General features: G+C 54.2%; 2 protein-coding genes across 3 annotated transcripts in view; one reads left to right on the top strand and one right to left on the bottom strand.

The window, feature by feature from the left end:
* Positions 1-1,319: 1,319 nt before the first annotated feature.
* Positions 1,320-8,002, top strand: LOC105465513 (deoxyribonuclease 2, lysosomal). Its single transcript, XM_011713989.3, has 6 exons — positions 1,320-1,558; positions 1,695-1,875; positions 1,967-2,045; positions 4,335-4,499; positions 4,590-4,787; positions 6,834-8,002. The coding sequence occupies exons 1-6, from the start codon at positions 1,344-1,346 to the stop codon at positions 7,205-7,207; spliced, it is 1,212 nt and encodes a 403-aa protein (XP_011712291.2). The 5' UTR covers positions 1,320-1,343; the 3' UTR covers positions 7,208-8,002.
* Positions 8,003-8,255: 253 nt separating this feature from the next.
* LOC105465833 (microtubule associated serine/threonine kinase 1) overlaps positions 8,256-21,337 on the bottom strand; it is a 43,949-nt gene continuing 30,867 nt past the window's right edge. For both annotated transcript variants that reach the window (XM_011714553.3, XM_011714494.3), the window contains 14 exons: positions 17,125-17,263; positions 16,892-17,024; positions 16,589-16,754; positions 16,251-16,352; positions 15,966-16,088; positions 14,956-15,065; positions 14,055-14,233; positions 13,730-13,977; positions 12,870-13,076; positions 12,436-12,665; positions 11,055-11,177; positions 10,829-10,965; positions 9,713-9,900; positions 8,256-9,600 (listed from right to left, as the gene is read on the bottom strand). In XM_011714553.3, coding sequence (XP_011712855.1) covers positions 8,339-9,600; positions 9,713-9,900; positions 10,829-10,965; positions 11,055-11,177; positions 12,436-12,665; positions 12,870-13,076; positions 13,730-13,977; positions 14,055-14,233; positions 14,956-15,065; positions 15,966-16,088; positions 16,251-16,352; positions 16,589-16,754; positions 16,892-17,024; positions 17,125-17,263 — 3,347 coding nt within the window. In that variant the 3' untranslated portion in view covers positions 8,256-8,338. The remainder of the gene's footprint in view (positions 9,601-9,712; positions 9,901-10,828; positions 10,966-11,054; positions 11,178-12,435; positions 12,666-12,869; positions 13,077-13,729; positions 13,978-14,054; positions 14,234-14,955; positions 15,066-15,965; positions 16,089-16,250; positions 16,353-16,588; positions 16,755-16,891; positions 17,025-17,124; positions 17,264-21,337) is intronic.

Raw genomic sequence — 21,337 nt, 5'->3', positions numbered from 1 at the left:
TGGTTTTCTGTTATAATTTTTGCAAAGGCAGTTTCAAGCCAGTACTCAGATTCCCATAGCCCTTTGCCCTGCCATGATCCCTTGAGGCTGAGGTGGGAGAATCACTTGAACCCAGGAGTTCCAGAGCAGCCTGAGCAACATAGTGAGACCCTCATCACCACAATGAACAATTATCTGGGCGTGGTGGCACAGGCCTGGAGTACCAGCTACCTGGGAGGATCACTTGAGCCCAGTAGGTTGAGGCTGCAGTGAACCGTGATGGAGTCACTGCATTCTAGCCTGGGTGAGAAACCTTTATCCTGTCTCAAAATAACAAAAAACAAACATAAAGTCACGTCTTTGCTAGCTCAGGGAGTCCTGGGGAAAACGTGCAGAATGAAAAAGGGGAGTCTGGGTGGGGTGGATTACATGCCTGTAATCCCAGCACTTTGGGAGGCAAGGCAGGTGGATCCCTTGAACTCAGGAGTTCAGCCCGAGCCACATGGTGAAACCGTGTTTCCAAAAAAACTACAAAAATTAACTGGGCATATTGGCATGTGCCTGTGATCCCAGCTACTCAGGAGGCTGAGGTGAGAGGATCACTTGAACTGGGGAGGCAGAGGTTGCAGTGAGCCAAGATCATGCTACTGCACTCCGGCCTGGGCAACAGAGTGAGATATTGTCTGGGGAAAAAAGAAAAAAAAAAAAAAAGGAAGGAAGGGAAAAAAAAAAAAAAACCCAAGAAAGAAAAAGGGGAAGATCCACTGGAGCACAAATGCTTCTTAAGCGAACAAAGATCATGGCAGGGCACGGTGGCTCACTCCTGTAATCCTGGCACTTTCGGGGGCCAAGGCGGTTGGATCACGAGGTCAGGAGTTCGAGACAGCCTAGTCAACATGGAAAAACCCCGTCTCTACTAAAAATACAAAAATTAGCCGGGCGTCGTGGTGGGCGCATGAAATCCCAGCTACTCGGGAGGCTGAGGCAGGAGAATCGCTTTAATCAGGAAGGCGGACGTTACAGTGAACCGAGATTGTGCCATTGCACTCCAGCCTAGGCGACAAGAGTGAAACTCCATCTCAAAAAAAAAGAAGAAGAATAACAAAGGTCACAAGAGTTGGACCCAGGTCGTAGGGCTGGAAATAAAATCAAACTTGTGCCTGATCCAGAAACCGAGGCAGGAGTTGGGTCGAACAGAAGTGCGTGGGCTGGGATTAGCTACCACTAAAAGGAACGGTGACCAGGCTCCAAGAGACGCTGGAGCGCCTGGCCCGTCGTGGGCGTGGTCTGAGCAGACTCGGGGCTGCCTTTTGCCTCTCCAAAACGCAGCGTCGCGTCTCGGGGGAGGAGTCTCTACCCTCGTGATGTCCCCGCCCGGGTTCCCAGGCAAGTTTAGGGAAATAGAAGGTGCCAGGTGCCAGTCCTGGCCTCTGTTGCAACCCATCGCCCCGCAGCCCCGACACAGATTCCTGGATCTCAGCCCCATAGCAGCGATGATCCCGCTGCTGCTGGCCGCGCTGCTGTGCGTCCCCGCCGGGGCCCTGACCTGCTACGGGGACTCTGGGCAGCCTGTAGACTGGTGAGTGTGCAGCGGGGGCCTACCATCGCCCCGGGATCCGGCGGGGGTCACTCGACCGGGATGGCTGCCTCCTCGGGGAACCCTGGGGTGCTTTCTCTTCCCTCTCCCCTATTTCTGTGCATTCTCCGACCTCCAGGTTCGTGGTCTACAAGCTGCCAGCTCTTAGAGGGTCCGGGGAGGCGGCGCGGAGAGGGCTGCAGTACAAGTATCTGGACGAGAGCTCCGGAGGCTGGCGGGACGGCAGGGGACTCATCGACAGCCCGGAGGGGGCCGTGGGCCGAAGCCTACAGCCGCTGTACCGGAGCAACAGCAGCCAGGTGAAGGGGGCCCGGGGCCAAGTAAGGGTGAAACTCTAGGGCCGCCCTGCCTGGGAGGAATTTCACGTTGTCTCCGTTTATTCGCCCCCAGCTCGCCTTCCTGCTCTACAATGACCAACCGCCTCAAGCCAGCAAGGCTCACAACTCTTCTAAACGTGGGCACACGAAGGGTGAGGACTGGATTGGGGGTTGGGGAGAGACTTGGGTCCCTATACATTTTTCCAGGCTAACCCCTGACTGCATTGGGTGGCTGGAGAGATCTGCACTGTCAGACCCTGGGCATCTATTCCCTCCAACATTTTTTTTTCTTTGTTTTTTTAAGACGGAGGGAGTTCACTCTGTCACCCAAGCTGGAGTGCAGTGGCACAATCTTGGCTCACTGCAATCTCTGCCTCTGGGGTTCAAGCAATTCTCCTGTCTCAGCCTCCCAAGTAGCTGGGATTAAAGGCGCCCGCTGTCACACCAGGCTAATTTTTGTATTTTTGGTACAGACGAGGTTTCATCATGTTGACCAGGTTGGTCTTGAACTCCTGTGATCTACATCAAGTGATCTACCCACCTTGGCCTCCCAAAGTGCTGGGATTACAGGAATGAGCCACCCTGCCCAGCCAAGTTCCTATACATTTTTCCAAATTCACCCCTGATCTCCATAGCCGGGTGGGAGATCTCCTCTATCAGACCTTAGTCATCTTTTTCCCCCATTTTATTTTCTTTGAGACAAGGTCTCACCTAGAGTCACCCAGGCTGGAGTGCAGTATCACAGCTCACTGCAGCCTTGACCTCCCAGGGCTCAGGTGATCCTCCTACCTCAGCCTCCCAAGTACCAGGCCTGTCGGTACCCACCACCACGCCTAGCTTTTTTTTTTTTTTTTTTTTTTTTTGCGACACTCTCTATCTCCCAGGCTGGAGTTTGGTGGCGCAATCTCAGCCCACTGCAATCTCCGTCTCCCCAGTTCAAGTGATTCTTCTGCCTCAGCCTCTGGAGTAGCTGAGACTACAGATGTGCCCTACCATGCCCAGCTAATTTTTGTATTTTTTAGTAGAGACGGGGTTTCACCAGGTTGGCCAGGCTGGTCTCGGACTCCTGACCTCAGGTGATTCACCTGCCTCGGCCTCCCAAAGTGCTGGGATTACAGGTGTGAGCCACCACGCCTGGCCTACTTTTTGTATTTTTTGTAGAGTGGAGTTTCGCCATGTTGCCCAGGCTAGTCTCGAAGTCCTGGTTCAAGCAATCCACCCACCTTCACCTTTTAATGTGCTGCGATTGCCGGCATGAGCTGCCACAACTGACCTGTTTCCCTACCTTATATTAATCTTGGCGTTATTCTGGACTACAGGAGTTTACGCCTGCAAAAACTAAGCTCAGCTGTGGTTCTAACACTGCTGGCACCCTCTCTAAGTCCCGCTGCAAACTGAGGGTGTTCCTGGTTGCAGATGACCTTGCTGGGAGGCCTGGAGCAATACCTTCTAATTGCCTTTTTTTGTTTTTTTTTTGAGAAGGAGTTTCGCTCTTGTTGCCCAGGCTGGAGGGCAGTGGTGCGATCTCAGCTCACTGCAACCTCCGCCTCCTGGGTTCAAGCGATTCTCCTGCATCAGCCTCCCAAGTAGCTGGGATTACAGGCATGTGCCACCACGCCCAGCTAATGTTGTATTTTTAGTAGAGATGAGGTTTCTCCATGTTGACCAGGCTGGTCTTGAACCCCTGACCTCAGGTGATCTACCCGCCTCAGCTTCCCAAAGTGCTGGGACTACAGGCATGAGACACTGCGTGAGGCCTGCCTTCTTTTTTAAAATATTTATTTATTTATTTACTTACTTACTTGTTTTTGAGACGAAATCTTGCTCTGTGGCCCAGGGTGGAGTGTAGTGGCGGATCTCAGCTCACCGCAACCTCCGCCTCCCAGGTTCAAGCGATTCTCCTGCCTCAGCCTCCTGAGTAGCTGAGATGACAGGCATCCACCACCACGCCCAGCTAATTTTTGTATTTTTAGTAGAGATGGGGTTTCGCCATGCTGGCCAGGCTGATTCCTTTTCTTTTTTTTTTTTTTTTTTTTTTGAGACGGAGTCTCGCTCTGTCGCCCAGGCTGGAGTGCAGTGGCCGGATCTCAGTTCACTGCAAGCTCCGCCTCCCGGGTTTACGCCATTCTCCTGCCTCAGCCTCCCGAGTAGCTGGGACTACAGGCGCCCGCCACCTCGCCCAGCTAGTTTGTTGTATTTTTTAGTAGAGACGGGGGTTTCACCGTGTTAGCCAGGATGGTCTTGATCTCCTGACCTTGTGATCCGCCCGTCTCAGCTTCCCAAAGTGCTGGGATTACAGGCTTGAGCCACCGCGCCCTGCCGGCCAGGCTGATTTCTAACTCCGACCTCAGGTGATCCGTCCGCCTTGGTCTCCCAAAGTGCTGGGATTACAGGCATGAGCCACCGCGCCCGACCTCCTCTAATGCCTTCTTTTGGTCCAGGTGTCCTGCTCCTCGACCACGACGGAGGCTTCTGGCTGGTCCACAGCGTACCTGACTTCCCTCCACTGGCCTCCTCTGCTGCATACAGGTGGCCTCATAGCGCCTGTACCTACGGGCAGACCCTGCTCTGTGTGTCTTTTCCCTTCACTCAGTTCTCGAAGATTGGTGAGTGGAGTCAGGGACACAGGATGAGTCCTGGGTTTACCGACCAGAACCTAGAATGATCTTGCATTTCCTCCTCCCCTTGTCCTCCAGGCAAGCAGCTGACCTACACCTACCCCCAGGTTTATGACTACCAGCTGGAAGGGATCTTCGCCCAGGAATTCCCCGACTTGGAGAATGTGATCCAGGGCTACCACGTTAGCCAAGAACCCTGGAACAGCAGCGTCACACTCACATCCCAGGCCGGGGCTGTTTTCCAGAGCTTTGCCAAGTTTAGCAAATTTGGAGATGGTGAGTCTGAAGGTTGAGGGTGGAGAGCTCCTTCTCTGCAGAAGGGGTGACTGGTGCCGCCATGGCTGAGTTCGAGTCAGGGGTAGAGACCGGGTCTGATTGGGAGCTATAATCACATAAGCAGTGAACAGACCTGGGTTCAAACCCTGGGTTCTAGCTGTGTGATGTATAATTTCACCTGAGCCTCAGTCTACTCATCTGAAAAATGGGGATACTGACATCTACTTTAAAAATTGTTATGAATGAAGTGGTACATATAAGGCATTTGGGCACCAGAGGTGGTGCCTCACTCCTGTAATCCGTTACTTGGGAGGCTGAGGCAGGAGGGTCATTTGAAGACAGGAGTTCAAGACAAGCCTGGGCAACATAGCAAGACCCCATCTCTACAAAATTAAAAATTAGCCAGGCAACTTGGAAGGCTGAGGCAGGAGGATAAATTGAGCCCAGAGTTTCAGGCTACAGTGAGCTATGATGACTCCACTGCACTCCAGCCTGGGTGACAGAGCAAGACCCTGTCTTTATTTAAAAATAAATAAATAAATAGGCTGAGTGTGGTGGCTCACGTCTGTAGTCCCAGCACTTTGGGAGGCTGAGGCAGGCGGATCACGAGGTCAGTAGATCAAGACCATCCTGGCTAACACGGTGAAACCCCATCTCTACTAAAAGTACAAAAATTAGCCGGGCGTGGTAGCAGGTGCCTGCAGTCCAAGTTACCTGGGAGACTGAGGCAGGAGAATGGCATGAACCTGGGAGGCGGAGCTTGCAGTGAGCAGAGATCATGCCACTGACCTCCAGCCTGGGCGACAGAGCGAGACTGTGTCTCAAAAATAAATAAATAAATAAATAAATAAATAAATAAATAAATAAAAATAAATAAATAGGCCAGGCACAGTGGCTCACACCTGTAATCCCAGTCTAGGCAGGAGGATCACTTGAGCTCAGGAGTTTGAGACTAGCCCGGGTAACATAGTGGGACCCCATCTCTATAAGAAAAATTTTAATTAGTGGGGCATGGTGGCACACGTGTAGTCCCTACTACTCAGCAGGCTGAGATGGGAGAATAGCGCCCAGGAGGTCGAGGCTGCAAGGGAGTCGTGATCCTGCCACTGCACTCCAGCCGGGGTGTCAGAATGAGACCTGGTCTCAAAATAAATAATTAATTAATCAAAAACACTTAGGGCTGGACGCAGTGGCTCGCCTATAATCCCAACATTTTGGGAGACCGAGGCAGGTGGATGACTTGAGCCCAGGAGTTCAAGACCAGTCTGGCTAACATGGTGAAACTCCATCTCTACTAAAAATACAAAAATTAGCTGGGCGTGGTGGCAGGCGCTGGCAGATTACGAGGTCAGGAGTTTGAGAGCAGCCTGGCCGACATGGTGAAATCCCATCTCTACTAAAAATACAAAAATTAGCCAGGTGTGGTGGCGTGCACCTATAGTAATTCCAGCTACTCAGGAGGCTGAGGCAGGAGAATCGCTTGAATCCAGGAGGCAGAGCTTGCAGTGAGCCAAGATTGCACCACTGCACTCCAGCCTAGGTGACAGAGTGAGACTCCATCTCAAAAAAAAAAATCTGGGAAGGGCAGTTAATATTAATGTCATCATTCCCAGGGCTGGGAATTGACAACGGAGCTCAGAAATATGGAAACTATGGCAGGGCTCGGTGACACATGCCTGTAGTCCCAACACTTTGGGAGACCCAGGTGGGCAGATTGCTTGAGATCAGGTGTTTGAGACCAGCTGGCCAACATGGTGAAACCCCTGTCTCTTTATTAAAAAATTAACCGGATGTGGTTGCGCATTCCTGTAGTCCCAACTACTCAGGAGGCTGAGGCAGGAGAATCACTTAAACCTGGGAGGCAGGGGTTGCAATGAGCCTAGATTGCACCAATGCACTCTAGCCTGGGTGACAGAGCAAGACTCCACGTCAAAAAAAAAAAACAAAAAAAGAAATATGGAAACTGAGCTGAAAGAGGGGAAGTGGCCTAGGGACTCCCTAGCAGTGGCCCTGACCTTACCTGTGCCCTCTCTCCATCCTTTGCAGACCTGTACTCTGGCTGGTTGGCGGCAGCCCTTGGTACCAACCTGCAGGTCCAGTTCTGGCACAAAACTGTAGGCGTCCTGCCCTCTAACTGCTCGGATATCTGGCAGGTTCTGAATGTGAACCAGATAGCTTTCCCTGGACCGGGTGGCCCAAGCTTCAACAGCACAGAGGACCACTCCAAATGGTGCGTGTCCCCAAAAGGGCCCTGGACGTGCGTGGGTGACATGAATCGGAACCAGGGAGAGGAGCAACGGGGTGGGGGCACGCTGTGTGCCCAGCTGCCAGCCCTCTGGAAGGCCTTCCAGCCGCTGGTGAAGAACTACCAGCCCTGTAATGGCATGGCCAGGAAGCCCAGCAGACATTATAAGATCTAACCCTCACGGCCGGGTGCAGTGGCTCATGTATGTAATCCCAGCACTTTGGGAAGCCAAGGAGGGAGGATCACTTGAACTCAGGAATTTGAGACCAGCCTGGGCAACATAGTGAGACTGCAGCTCTACTAGAACTTAAAAAAAAGTTAGTCCAGCATGGCGATAAACGCCTGTAGTCCCAGCTACTGAAGCCAGAGGAACGATTGAACCAGGGAGATCATGGTCACGGTGAACTATGATTACTCCAACCTCGGTCACATAGCAAGACCCTGTTTCAAAAAAAAAAAAAAAAAAATAGGTAGGGGGGTGGGCGCAGTGGTTCACATCTGTAACTCCAGCACTTTGGGAGGCTGAGATGGGTGGATCACTTGAGGTCAGGAGTTCAAGACCAGCCTGGCCAACATGGTGAAACCCCATATCCATTAAAAATATTTAAAAATTAGCCAGGCATGGTGGCATGTGTCTGTGGTCCCAGCTACTCGGGAGGCTGAGGCAGGAGAATTGCTTGAACCCAGGAGGCAGAGGTTGCCATGAACTGAGATAACGCCACGGCACTTCAGCCTGGGTGACAGAATGAGACTCCATCTCAAAAAAAAAAAAAAAAAAAAAAAAGGAAAAGAAAATATAAGGGCTCAGGAACCAGTTTGGACTTGATTTTGAATCCCAGTTCATCCCCTTCCTAGCTGTATTACCTTGATTGTGTGCCTTAACTGCTCTGTGACACAGTCTGTCTGCAAAATGGAAACATAATACCTGCCATCAGGATTGTTGAGGAGTAAATAAATGGAAATTGGTGGACGAGCCTGTTAACCTTTTCTTCAGGTGGACGCTGGGACACAAGAGGATCGCAGCATCAATTCTCCCCCTAAAGGTTTGGGGACAGTTGGTGCAGAGGTGAGACCAGAAGTGGGACCACAGGAGGTGTCTATCCAAAATTCCTTCCACTCTCCATGGTAACCAGAACTGGAGTCCCACCTCCCAAAAAGCACCTGGGCATGGGGTGGGGTCGTGTGATGATGTCTCGCCTTGCCTGGAGTGAGCCCCAGAAAACTCACGCAGCACGGACGCACTTTATTTATATGTGTACATATGTATACAGGAGGCTATACAGCGAAGGGCCAACGCCCACCTTAGCTATGGTCCCGGGGGTGCGGGACTGGACACTCCTTTTTTGGTCAGGCCTGCTGGGGGCAGAGCTTCAGCAGGGCACCGGGAGGTCAGCCCCACTTCAGGCTTGGTGCCCGAGCCCAAGAGGGAAGACGGTGGGGCTGGGGTTGCTGCACTGCTGGGTGCACTGCACTTCGCCTGGGCTAGGGAGGGTGTCTGGGGCTCCGGGGAGAGCTTTGGGGAGGCAGGCTTGGAGCGAGGCCCGCTCAGCGTGGTGCGCTCCTCCACCACTTCCAACACCCAGCGCTCCCGGCCCCTGGGGGCCTCGGGCACGGAAGGCGCCAGGGGTGCGGGTTCCTGCAACCCCTTGGAGTCCGCGCCCAGAGGCTGAGGCGCCACAGCCTTAGCCCCAGGCCGCGCAGGCTCTACTACAATGGGTACCAGGGGCGTGCCCGCCTCGCCAGAGCTGCTGCGCCGGCCCGTCTCGTGTTCCTGCACCGGGCTCAGCGCCGCCTTGGCCACAGCCCTGGCCATCCCGCCAGTGCCATCCTCCGTCTGCACGCTCTGATGCCGCGTGCAGCCGACATCCCGCTCCAGGGTCCGGCCCCCGGGGGTCGTCGCGCGGGGCGGGGTGCACGCCTCGGCGCCCCCCGGGGATTCCTTCTCCTTGCTCGATGCTTGTGGCCTGGAGGCACCCTCGGGCAGCAATGGGTCCGCGCCCAGGCTCAAAGGTGACTCCTGTCGGCCCAGGCGGCGGACGGCGACCTGCCGGGGCGCGCCAGGGCCCTCGACTGGGGGCGTCTCGCCGTCCGACTCGGCAAGGCTATGCAGCGCCAGCTCGCCATGGAAGTCCTTGCGGAAATCCGGGTGGCCCACCTCGAGGCTGTGTTTGCGCAGTGCGCCCTTCTTGTCCGCGCTCAAGGAGGCTCCCAGCTTCTCGGCCGACTGCACGCGCTTGAGGAGCGGCGAGCGAGGGGGCTCGGCACTCTTGGGGCGCGGGCGCACGACTGGAGGCGATGAGTGCAGTTTGGCCGGGAAGCTCTGCGTAGTGTGCGAGCTGCCCACTGTGTGGCCCGGCAGTGGCGGCGGTGACGCCTGCGTGGGGGACGGCGTGTGTGCCAGCGGCGACAGAGGGATGTTGCCGGCCGACTTGCATCGCGCAGAGCGGTACTGGCGGTGGAGCTTTGGCGACAGTCCGTGCAGCGTGCTGGGCCGAATGTGGTGCGACGCGGACGACGCAGGCGAGTTAGGCGTGCTTGAGGCTGGGGAGCTGCTCTGGGATGAGGCGCCTGCAGGTGACAGGAGGTGAAGCGAGTGAATACAGCCCGAGCACCAGCCAGGCCACCCTGCGCACCAGCCCGAGCACCAGCCAGGTCCCGGCGCAGGTGCAAGAGGTAATACCTAGGTAGGCGGAGTCAGGCGTGGAGCGGTAGCTGTGCGTGGGCGAGCGTGCCGGCAGCCCGTGCGTAGGCGAGCCCGGGAGACTATCGCTGGATGACAGCGAGCGGTTCAGCGACGACAGCGAGCGGCTAGTATGCAGCAAGTTCGACTGCTTCGTGATCTTCCGGAAGAGGGAGCTGCGCTTCTTGCTGTGGGACAGGGAGGGTGCCAAGCGTCTTTGACCTGGAAGCCGGAGCTCAGGGCTCCTCCCACTTCACAGTCTCACCACTGTAACCTCCCACCCCTTCTGGCCCTTCCCTCTCCAGATACAACCCACCTATCAAGACAAAGAACTTCCTTTAGCTCAGTGCTGCTTGGCTCCTCCCACTTCAGTCCCCACCCCCGCTTTGGCCACTCCTAGTCCAACCTAGAAACAAGCATCCAAACAAAACCAACCTATTCTGCCCCGCCCACCTCTCTAGCTCCTCCCTCTTCCGCTACAACCCACCTATCAAGATAGAACGTCCTTTAGCTCCTCCTACTTCAGGCCCCGCCCAACTTTAGGCCACTCCCAATCCTGGCTACAAACACTCATCCAAACTGGTCCGATCTCGGCTCACTGCAAGCTCCACCTCCCGGGTTCACGCCATTCTCCTGCCTCAGCCTCCCGAGTAGCTGGGACTACAGGCGCCCGCCACCACGACCGGCTAATTTTTTTGTATTTTTAGTAGAGACGGGATTTCACCGTGTTAGCCAGGATGGTCTCGATCTCCTGACCTCATGATCCGCCCGCCTCGGCCTCCCAAAGTGCTGGGATTACAGGCGTGAGCCACCGCGCCCGGCCTTAATTTTTGTATTTTTAGTAGAGACAGGGTTTCATCATATTGGCCAGACTGGTCTCGAACTCTTGATCCCCAGATCTGCCCATCTCGGCCTCCCAAAGTGCTGAGATTACAAGTGTGAGCTACCGCGCCCAGCCCGCAGCCCCTCTTAATTGTTTGTCCTCTTCTCTTTGCTTGTTGGTCACTTGTTCCCGCCACCTTTCCCGTGCTCTTCCCTTCTCCATCCTCACCTGTGCCCCTCCCGCCTGAGTTCCAGCTACTGCTCAAAGATTAAGCTGTTTACAGCTGTGCCCACCTCTCCTGGCCCTCCTTGGCGGAGGGTCGTTTGTTCCTCCGAGCCATTTTGGCCTTGTAGCTGCTGCGCCTTGCGGGACCAATGCGGATAGAGGTATTTTCGAAGGGCGTTGTGGTCACTGCTACCTTGTTGCCACTCTGGGGGAAGAATGGGGGAAAATACTCTGCTAGGGGTTGCTCAGGCCTCCCCTACCCTCTGCCCAGGGTGCTTCCTTCCCTGCACTCACCTTAAGGATTAGCTCCACGACCTCAGGATGCACCATGCCATGCACAGGCTCCCCATTCACGTGGGTGATGAGGTCCCCAGCACAGAGTCCTGCCTCCTGGGCTGGGCCTCCTTCCTCCACGTGCTGGGGAAAGAGCACCCCACAGGGGCAGGGTTAGTGGGATTGGTAACAAGGAAAGCTCCTAAACTTATATGCTGTACACTTAGTTCTCCATGCACTAGAATCCTGATAACACCTTGAGAAATAACAACTATTCCTACCCATTTTTTTTTTTTTTTTAGACGGAGTCTCACTCTGTCACCCAGGCTGGAGCACAGTGGCGTGATCTTGGCTCACTGCAACACCCGCCTCCCAGGTTCAAGCGATTCTCCTGCCTCAGCCTCCCAAGTAGCTGGGATTATAGGCATGCGCCACTACCTCCAGCTAATTATTTTTTTATTTTTATTTTTTGAGACGGAGTCTCTTGCTCTGTCACCCAGGCTGGAGTGCAATGGCACGATCTCGGCTCACTGCAATCTCTGCCTCCTGGGTTCAAGTGATTCTCCTATCTCAGCCTCCTGAGTAGCTGGGATTATAGGCACCTGCCACCACACCCGGCTAGTTTTTGTGGGGTTTTTTTGTTTTTTGGTGGTTTTTTTTTTTTTTGTATTTTTAGTAGAGATGGGGTTTCACCATGTTGGTCAGGCTGGTCTCGAACTCCTGACCTCGTGATCTGCCCGCCTCAGCCTCCCAGAGTGCTGGAATTACAGGCATGAGCCACTGCACCTGGCCAATTTTTGTATTTTTAATAGAGACGGGGTTTCACCATGTTGGCCAGGCTGGTCTCGAACTCCTGACCTCCAGCGATCTGACCACCTCAGCCTCCCAAAGTGCTGGGATTACAGGCCTGAGCCACTGCGCCTGGACTATTCTCCCCATTTTGCAGATGAAGAAACAGACTCGGCCAGGTGCTGTGGCTCACGCCTGTAATCCTAGCACTTTGGGAGGCTGAGGTGGGCGGATCACGAGGTCAAGAGATCGAGACCATCCTAGCCAACATGGTGAAACCCCGTCTCTACTAAAAATACAAAAATTAGCTGGGCGTGGTGGCACGTGGCTATCTGTAGTCCCAGCTTCTCGGAAGATTGAAGCAGGAGAATGGCTTGAACCCAGGAGGTGGAGGTTGCAGTGAGCCAAGATTGTGCCACTGCACTCTAGCCTGGCGGCAGAGCAAGACTCCGCCTAAAATAAAAAAGAAAAAGAAAAAGAAACAGGTTCAGAGAGGGAAGAGGGATAGAGAGTCACAGAGGTGTCTCACCCAGGCTAACTGGTTTGAGCTGGAGGGGTCTTTTCCCCCCCCAGCCTCCACTCTGTGATAGAGACTCCACCCATGAGTACTCACCCAGACAATGTGGTGGACACTATAGACATCCGAGTCACCCATGTAGACACGGATGGCACGCAGTGTGAAGCCATACTTCTTGCCCGAGCGCTGGATGGTTATGGGGGAGCGGAGCCCACTGACAGCTGGTGAGTAGTCCCGGCTGGGTGAGGAGTCCCGTGAGGATGGGTTGGAGGACAGAGATCGTGGAGACATGGGACTAGCAAGGGGTGAGCTTCCATGTGGGTCCACTACAGACATACAACCGCGGTCAGAAATCAGAACCAAGAAGACACACATCTCCCTGTATCTGCTCCTCCCTCCTCCCAAGTGTAAGTGGCAGAGCAGCCTCTCATTGGTCCAGCCTGGAGCCAATCACGGTGGACAGGGAATATGCAGCATTTTCATTGGTCTGTCCTGCCTCAAATGGCGGGGGGGCAGGGGCCCAGCGTTACCTGCAGGAATCATGACAGATAAGGCAGTGGCTGAGGCTGACTTGATGACTTTGCCCCCAGTTCGAGAAGGCCTCTTCTCTACTGCCGCGTCCCCTGACATCTGCTGGTGCCGCGCCCGGCGCAGAACCAGGTCATTGGTAGCCCTTGGGCCTGATGCATCCCCATCCTTCGAGGGTGGGCAGAGGTCACCTGGGCGTGGGCGGTCAGCTGCAACAGAAAGCAGGTGTGTTAGGAATCAGTCCAAGGCCGGGGATTTCCCACATGCTGTTTCCCTGCCTGGAATGCTCTTCCCACTTTTTACCCCTGATGTACGGTGAGTTTCATCTGAGCAGGTAACCTGCATCCCGCACTGCTGCTCATATAGAGACATAGTCTGTATAAGACTGTATCACTGACTGACCATGGCATTGGGGTGTTTCTAATGTTAAGAATCTCAAATAGGGCTGGGCACGGTGGCTCACGCCTGTAACCCCAGCACTTTGGTAGGCCAAGGAATGCAGATAACTTGAGGTCAGGAGTTCGCGACCAGCCTGGCCAACATGATGAAACCCCGTCTCTACTAAAAATACAAAAATTAGCCGGAGGTGGCGTCACGCGCCTGTAATCCCAGCTACTTGGGAGGCTAAGATGCGAGAATCACTTGAACTTAGGAGGTGGAGGTTGCAGTGAGCCGAGATCACGCCATTGCACTCCAGCCTGGGTGAGGGAGTGAGACTCTGTCTCAAAAAAAAAAAAAAAAAAAAATCCTAAATTAGAATGTGAATAGTACGTGAAGTCTTTCACAAACAGCAACAGGCTCATGGGATGCTCACTATATGACTAGTAGGACATTGGGGAAGGTAGCACGATAGGGCACTCACTGGCCTCGGAGTCCCCGGCGCTGGAGGTGCCTTCCCCTTGAGTCTCCTCTTTGGCGGCCCGTGCATCCAGGGAGCCCGGGGGGTCGGAGCTGGGCCGGGGAGGCCTGCGCAGCCGGGCCTCATCTTCGTCCTCTTGGGGTGCGCTGAAGCGGCTGGGCTCCAGCAGCGCGGAGAAACGGCGACGGGCGCCCAACGGTGGACTGGCCTCTCCCTCCAGGAAAGTGGCCTCGGACGCGGAGAATCGCTTGCTGCACGGAGGGGGCGTGGTCAGGGAAGACACGCCCCCTTCAACCCCGCCCCCAAACTCCGCCGTTACCCTGCTCACATCTCCGGAGAGCCCCCTCTCCAGGTCTTCTCACGCAGGGTCAGGCCGCCCAGCCCCTCCCGCTTGCCGGCCACCTTCTCCTCGGGGCCCTTGGTGCTCGGCTCCCGCTTGCTACTCCCTGCAGCCGCTACTGGGGTCTTGGGCTCGTGCTGTGACAGCTGCTCCATGCTGCTATACACCTGTAGGTGGTGGTGGGAGGCAAGTCCAGCCCGGATTCCACCTTGACTCCAGAGCTAATCATCTTCCTGGCAGTGGATCCCCGCAAAGCGCACTCCACCCTCCGAGGCCTGGCTCCGACCAATTGTGCATGGTCCGCCAACCTACAATTCTTCAGTTCAGGCCCCACCCCACAAAGTTAGGCCCTGCGTTTTATTCTACACTCTGTCCCTAGAATGCCCTGACCAGTCTGCTCTCTACACACCCCATCTTCCCAGCAACCCCCTTAATTTATGTCTCCTTCACCCAGGCTAGACCTTGCACCCCTCTGCAAGTTGCTTCTCAAAGCAAAACCTATGGCTTCTCTGCCTGTTATCAATAAATAAATAAATAAATAAATAAATAAATAAATAAATAAAAGCACCCTTGTTGGGCTTACCCCGCCTTTGCTGCTGGCCTCATTCCCACGTCCTGACCCCGCCCCGCCCAGACCTAGCCCCGCCCCACCATGGCCTCAATCTGCACAACTGTCCTGATTCCTGTTAGATTCCACTCAATGCCAAAGGCCCGTCCCATAGACTCCCGAAACTGCCTGTCGCGTGGTCTTACCACTTTCCGGACTCCCACCCCATCAATAACTTCCCGCTCCTGAAACCTTGGGCACCAGGGAACCTGTTTCTCACTGTCTCTCCAAGTCCCATCCCTCCCGAGGTCTCGCCCTGTCCCACACTCAGCCTTGGCCCACCTTGCTGAAGCGCGGAGAGCAGGAAGAGAACTGGCGGATTTCCACGGGCTCCTCCTCCGTCGTGTCATCCTCGTCATAGGAGTTCACATGGTGATACCTGTCTGAGCGGGCTGGGGAGCGGGTATGGGCTGTGACTGCGGGTACGTGTTTCCTCCTCATATCACATCCCCGCAGGAGCCCAGTCCTGGTTCAAGCCCGGTTTACAAGTCTTCAGGTCAGGCCACGTCCGTGCCTCATTAGTGTATTTAATTTATTTATTTATTTATTTATTATTTATTTTTATTTTTTTTTTTTTGAGACGGAGTCTCACGCTGTTGCCCAGGCTGGAGTGCAGTGGCGCGATCTCGGCTCACTGCAAGCTCCGCCTCCCGGGTTCCCGCCATTCTCCTGCCTCAGCCTCCTGAGTAGCTGGGACCACAGGCGCCCGCCACCGCGCCCGGCTAATTTTTTGTATTTTTAGTAGAGACGGGGTTTCACTGTGGTCTCGATCTCCTGACCTTGTGATCCGCCCGCCTCGGCCTCCCAAAGTGCTGGGATTACAGGCTTGAGCCACCGCGCCCGGCCGAGTGTATTTAATTTAGTCTCCGCTCCCAGGCTAGGTCCTTGCCTCATTCTCAGTGGCACCGTCTAGCCCCGCCTCCAAAGATGCCACGCCCCCAGATTCCACCTACAGTGCTCTGCACCCTGGCCTCACCCCAGGCCATTCTGAGCGCTAGTACCTCTCTCTAGCTCAGTTACAGGCCCAAGCTCACAACTCACCCCAGTCCACGCCCCACACCCACCCCAATCTCAGGTTCTTACCTACATTTCAGCCTGAGCCCCATCCCATGTCAGCCCCGCCCCATTGGCCCCGCCCCTGATAAAGTCCGCCCCCGCCGAAATACCACCTTTGCACCTAGGCATCACATCTAAGTACTTAGCCGGGCCCTATCCCAGGCTTTACTTACCCCAGGGTCCCTCTTCCCGGATCCCACCCCTCGACCCAGGCCGTGCCTGGTGTCCCAGCTCACTGTCAAAGTAGCTAGTGTCATCTTCCGACTCTAGGTGGGGGATGAACTCCGCCTTCTGCCTCAGCAGCCCTGTCCAGTCCAGGTCTCGAAAGAAACTGTGCTGCTTCACCTCAAAAGCGCCACCTGGGAGGGAAGGAATTCCAGCCACAGCTGATGGCCAACCCAGCAGCCGAGCCCCGCCCCCCCATGTCTTCCGCAGCGGGGCCACAGCACAGGCTGGGCCTGGGGTTTTGGAGTCCTGCTCTCCATCAGTGGACCCTCAGCTCCTCTGCATGGCAGACTTACCTGCCCCAAGCCTGACCAGAGGGTTGGTCTGCAGGAGGCTGGATATGAGGAGTTGGGCCTCTGTGGGTAGGGCTTCATCCCCCTCGGGCCACAGGATGTCATCTGCAAAACAAAACGGAGTTTAGGGGCGTTTTTGTTGTTGTTGTTGTTGTTTGGAGACAGGATCTCACTGTGTCACCCAGCTGAAGTGCAGTAGCACGATCATGGCTCACTGCAGCCTTGACCTCCTGGGTACAAGCAATCCTCTGGGGGGTGGCTTTGAAGTCCCTGGAACACTGGGCCTGTCCATCTCTTCGTGCACACCACGCCCTGCCCCTGTGCACTGCAAAGCCACGTACCACTGATGACCTGTCCAAATAGCTCCTCTGGCGTGTCTCCGAAGAAGGGCACACAGCCCACCAGGAACTCGTAGAGGATGATCCCCATGGCCCACCAGTCCACTGGCTTGCCGTAGCCTTGACGCAGGATGACCTCGGGCGCGATGTATTCTGGGGTCCCACACACCTGGGGGCAGGCTGTCAGCCCACGCCCTGGCCACAGGAGGGCCCTCGAGGGAGAGCTGTGCCCCCCACCAGGCCCTGGGTTCCCGAGGTCCTGCCGGGTCACTCCACCCGCAGCGACCCCCATGCCCGCACACACACCTGTTTGTCCAGGAACTCCCGGGCGTCCTTCTCGATGTGGCCTTCATATAAGTTGGTGGTAAGGCTCATGAGCCCCATTTTGGAAAGGCCGAAATCTGTGAGCTTGATGTGACCCATGGAGGTGATAAGGAGGCTGTAGGCACAGGCGGGGGTCTCAGGGATGAGGCCCGTCCATTCTGCCTCCTGGCCTCCCAAGGGGCAGAGAGGGAGTGATGGGAAAGGTCAAAGCTCACTTGTCAGGCTTGAGGTCGCGGTGCACGATGCCATAGTTGTGCAAATACTCCAGGGCTAGCACCGTCTCGGCAAAGTACATGCGGGCCATCTCTACTGGCAGCGCTCCGATATTCTTCAGCAGAGTGGCACAGTCGCCGCCTGCAGGCCAGGAAATGGGCCCACGTAAAGAGAGCATGCACCATAGCACCAACTTCCCATGTTATCTACCCATTTTACAGATAAGGGAAACTGAGGCTCTGAGAGGGGCCTCCCTCTCTCTAGGTCCTCTGCTGGGTTCTTCTCTTTTTTTTTCCTTTTTTTCTTTTTTTTTTTGAGATGGATTCTGACTCTTTGTCACCCAGGCTGGAGTTCAGTGGCGCGATCTCGGCTCACTGCAAGCTCCGCCTCCCCAGGTTTTTGCCATTCTCCTGCCTCAGCCTCCCGAGTAGCTGGGACTATAGGCGCCCGCCACCACTCCCGGCTAAATTTTTTGTATTTTTAGTAGAGACGGGGTTTCACCATGTTAGCCAGGATGGTCTCGATCTCCTGACCTCATGATCTGCCTGCCTCAGCCTCCCAAAGTGCTGGGATTACAGGTGTGAGCCACCGCACCCGACCCTCTACTGGGTTCTTGTCCTCTTAGCTGTCCTCCAAAGTTGGTGTCATCAGCTCATCTTATTCACAAAGGGATGGAGACTCAAACAGAGGATGGGTCATGCAGGCAGTTGTTGGAGGAGGTGACATTTAGTTGGGGAAGGAAGGCTGCCCAATTATCAACTGCATCTGGAAGCACAGCCCTCTATCTCATGGTGTCTGAACCTTGGAGCTGGGAGCCTTAGATGCAGATTCTTGGCCTTCACTGGATTTTTTTTTTTTTTTTTTTTTTTTTTTTTTGAGACAGGGTCTTAGGGCTTACTCCATTGCCCAGGCTAGAGTGCAGTGGCAAGATCACAGCTCACTGCATCCTCGACCTCCTAGCTCAAGCAATCCTCCTGCTTCAGCCTCCTGAGTAGCTGGGACTACAGATGTGAGCCACCATGCCCAGCTGATTTTTTAAAAATTGCTCAAGGCCAGGTGTGGTAGCTCACGCCTGAAATCCCAGCACTTTGGGAGGCCAAGGCAGGTGGATCACTTGAGGTCAGGAGTTCAAGACCAGCCTGGTCAATATGGTGAAACCCCATCTCTACAAAAAGAATACTAAACTTAGCCTGGTGTGTTGGCAGACAACCGTAATCCCAGCTACTCAGGAGGCTGAGGCAGGAGAATGGCTTGAACCTGGGAGGCAGAGGTTGCAGGGATCCAAGATCGCGCCACTGCAGACCAGCCTGGGTGACAGAGCAAGACTCCGTCTCAAAAAAAAAAAAAAAAAAAAAAAGTTTTTTGTGGAAAGAGTTTCATTGTGTTGCCCAAGCTGGCCTCCAGCTTCTGGGTTCAAAGGATCCTCCTGCCTCAGCTTCCCAAAGTGTTGGCCACTGCACCCGCCCCTCCACCAGATTTACTGTAAATGACGTTGGTATTTCAGTCTCTCAATATCTATTTCCTTTTTTTCTTACAAAGGCTAGATTTCCTTCCAGGTGCAGCAACTGGTCAGTATGTAACCCAAGTTGCTCCAGTGACTCAGCCCTTGGAATTTTCACTCTTTTCCCATAAGAATTGCGACACTCGGCCGGGTATGATGGCTCACGCATGTAATCCCAGCACTTTGGGAGGCAGAGGCGGGCGGATCATGAGGTCAGGAGATCGAGACCTTCCTGGCTAACACGGTGAAACCCCGTCTCTACTAAAAATACAAAAAATTAGCCGGGCATGGTGCCAGGCGCCTGTAGTCCCAGCTACTTGGGAGGCTGAGGCAGGACAATGGCATGAACCCGGGAGGTGGAACTTGCAGTGAGCCGAGATCATGCCACTGCACTCCAGCCTGGGCAACAGAGCGAGACTCTGTCTAAAAAAAAAAAAAAAAAAGAATTGCTACACTCATAGAATGTAAGTTGAGATCTGCTAGACGGCAACCTTGCTAGATAAGGGCTTGTCTAGAAGGAAGCCCACATGTTAGAGTACAGAGCCAAGAGATGGAGAGGTTCCTGATGGAATGGTTTGAGTGCCTAGATCCAGCCATTCCTGAAGGTAATAATTGGTTTTTCAATCACCAATGACCAAGAAAGCTAGTATATTTCTTTCTTTTTTCTGTTGTCTTTTCTGCGAGATTTTGCTGGGTTTCAGAAACTCTCTGAGAGTGGGGCCCAGGAATCTGCATTTGAGCACATTTATTGTGTACTCAGAACTCACCATAGAGATATTGATTCAGCCCCCTTCTCTCCTTCTCCTCTGCAATGAGCCTGGACTACAGAAGTCACCTACCTCCTACTCTCCTGATCCTGCTCTGTCCACAGGAGTTAAATGGATTTTCTTTTCTTAATTTTTTCTTTTTCTTTTCTTTTTTTTTTTTTTTTTTTTTTTTTTGAGTCAGAGTCTGGCTCTGTCACCCAGGCTAGAGTGCAGTGGCTCCATCTTGGCCCCTTGCAACCTCCCCTCACCCACCGCCCCCGAGTTCAAGCGGTTTTTTTTTTTCCAAGACAGAATCTCTCTCTCTCGCTCAGGCTGGAGTGCAGTGGCGCAATCTCGACTCACCGCAAGCTCCACCTCCCAGGTTCCCACCATTCTTCTGCCTCGGCCTCCACAGTAACTGGTACTACAGGTGCCTGCCACCACACCCAGGTAATTTTTTGTATTTTTCGTAGAGACGGGGTTTCACCATGTTAGCCAGGATGGTCTCAATCTCCTGACCTCGTGACCACCCGCCTCGGCCTCCCAAAGTGCTGGGATTACAGGCGTCAGCCACCGCACCCAGCCAAGTGATTCTTGTTCCTCAGCCTCCGGAGTAGCTGGGATGATAGGCATGCACCACCACTCCTGGCTAATTTTTGTAATTTTAGTAGAAACAGGGTTTCATTGGCCGGGCACAGTGGCTCACACCTGTAATCCCAACACTTTGGGAAGCCAAGGCAGGTGCATCACCTGAGGTTGGGAGTTCGAGGCCAGCCTGACCAACAATGGAGAAACCCTATCTCTGCTAAAAATACAAAATTAGCTGGGCGTGGTGGTGAATGTCTATAATTCCAGCTACTCAGGAGGCTGAGGCAGGAGAATCGCTTGAATCCTGGAGGTGGAGGTTGCGGTAAGCCAATATCACACCATTGCACTCTAGCCTGGGCAACAAGAGCGAAACTCCATCTCAGAAAAAAAAGAAAAGAGGCCGGGTGCGGTAGCTCACGCCTGTAATCCCAGCACTTTGGAGGCCGAGGCAGGCAGATCACAAGGTTAGGAGATCCAGACCATCCTGGCTAACACGGTGAAACCCCATCTCTACTAAAAATACAAAAAATTAGCCAGGTGTGGTGGCGGGCACCTGTAGTCCCAGCTACTCGGGAGGCTGAGGCAGGAGAATGTCGTGAACCTGGGAGGTGAAGCTTGCAGTGAGTTGAGATGGCACCACTGCATTCCAGCCTGGGGGAGAGTGAGAGACTCTGTCTCAAAAAAAAAAAAAAAAAAAAGAAAAGAAAAAGAAAAAGAAAAACAAACAGGGTTTCACCATGCTGGGTAGGTTGGTGTTGGACTCTTGACCTCAAGCGTTCTGCCCACCTCGGCCTCCCAAAGTGCTGGGCTTACAGTCGTAGGCTACCATAATGGCCTCCAAATGGATTTTCTTAAAGCATAAATTTGATCATATCAAATCTACTTAAAACCCTCCATTAGCTGGACATGGTGGTGCCTGCCTGTAATTTCAGTTACTTGGGAGGCTGAGGTGGGAGGATCGCTTGAGCCCGGGAGTTCAAGGCTGCAGTGAGCTGTGATCACACCACTGCACTCCAGCCTGAACAATGCACTAAAAATAAAACAAAACAAGGCTGGGCGTGGTGGCTCACACCTGTAATCCCCGCACTTTGGGATGCCGAGACCAATGGATCATTTGAGGCCAGGAGTTCAAGATCAGCCTGGCCAACATGGTGAAAATCTGTCTCTACTAAAAATACAAAAATTAGCCAGATGTGGTGGCACATGCCTGTAATCCTAGCTACTCAGGAGGCTGAGGCAGGAGAATCGCTTGAACCTGGGAGGTGGAGGTTGCAGTAATCTGAGATCACCCCACTGCACTCTAGCCTGGGTGACAGCGTGAGACGCCATCTCAAAAAAAAAAAAAAGGCGGGCGCGGTGTCTCACACCTGTAATCCCAGC

This window comes from Macaca nemestrina, chromosome 20, assembly GCF_043159975.1.
Source record: "Macaca nemestrina isolate mMacNem1 chromosome 20, mMacNem.hap1, whole genome shotgun sequence".
NCBI classification, from domain to species: Eukaryota; Metazoa; Chordata; class Mammalia; order Primates; family Cercopithecidae; genus Macaca; species Macaca nemestrina.
This window is presented reverse-complemented; position numbering and strand designations above follow the sequence as displayed.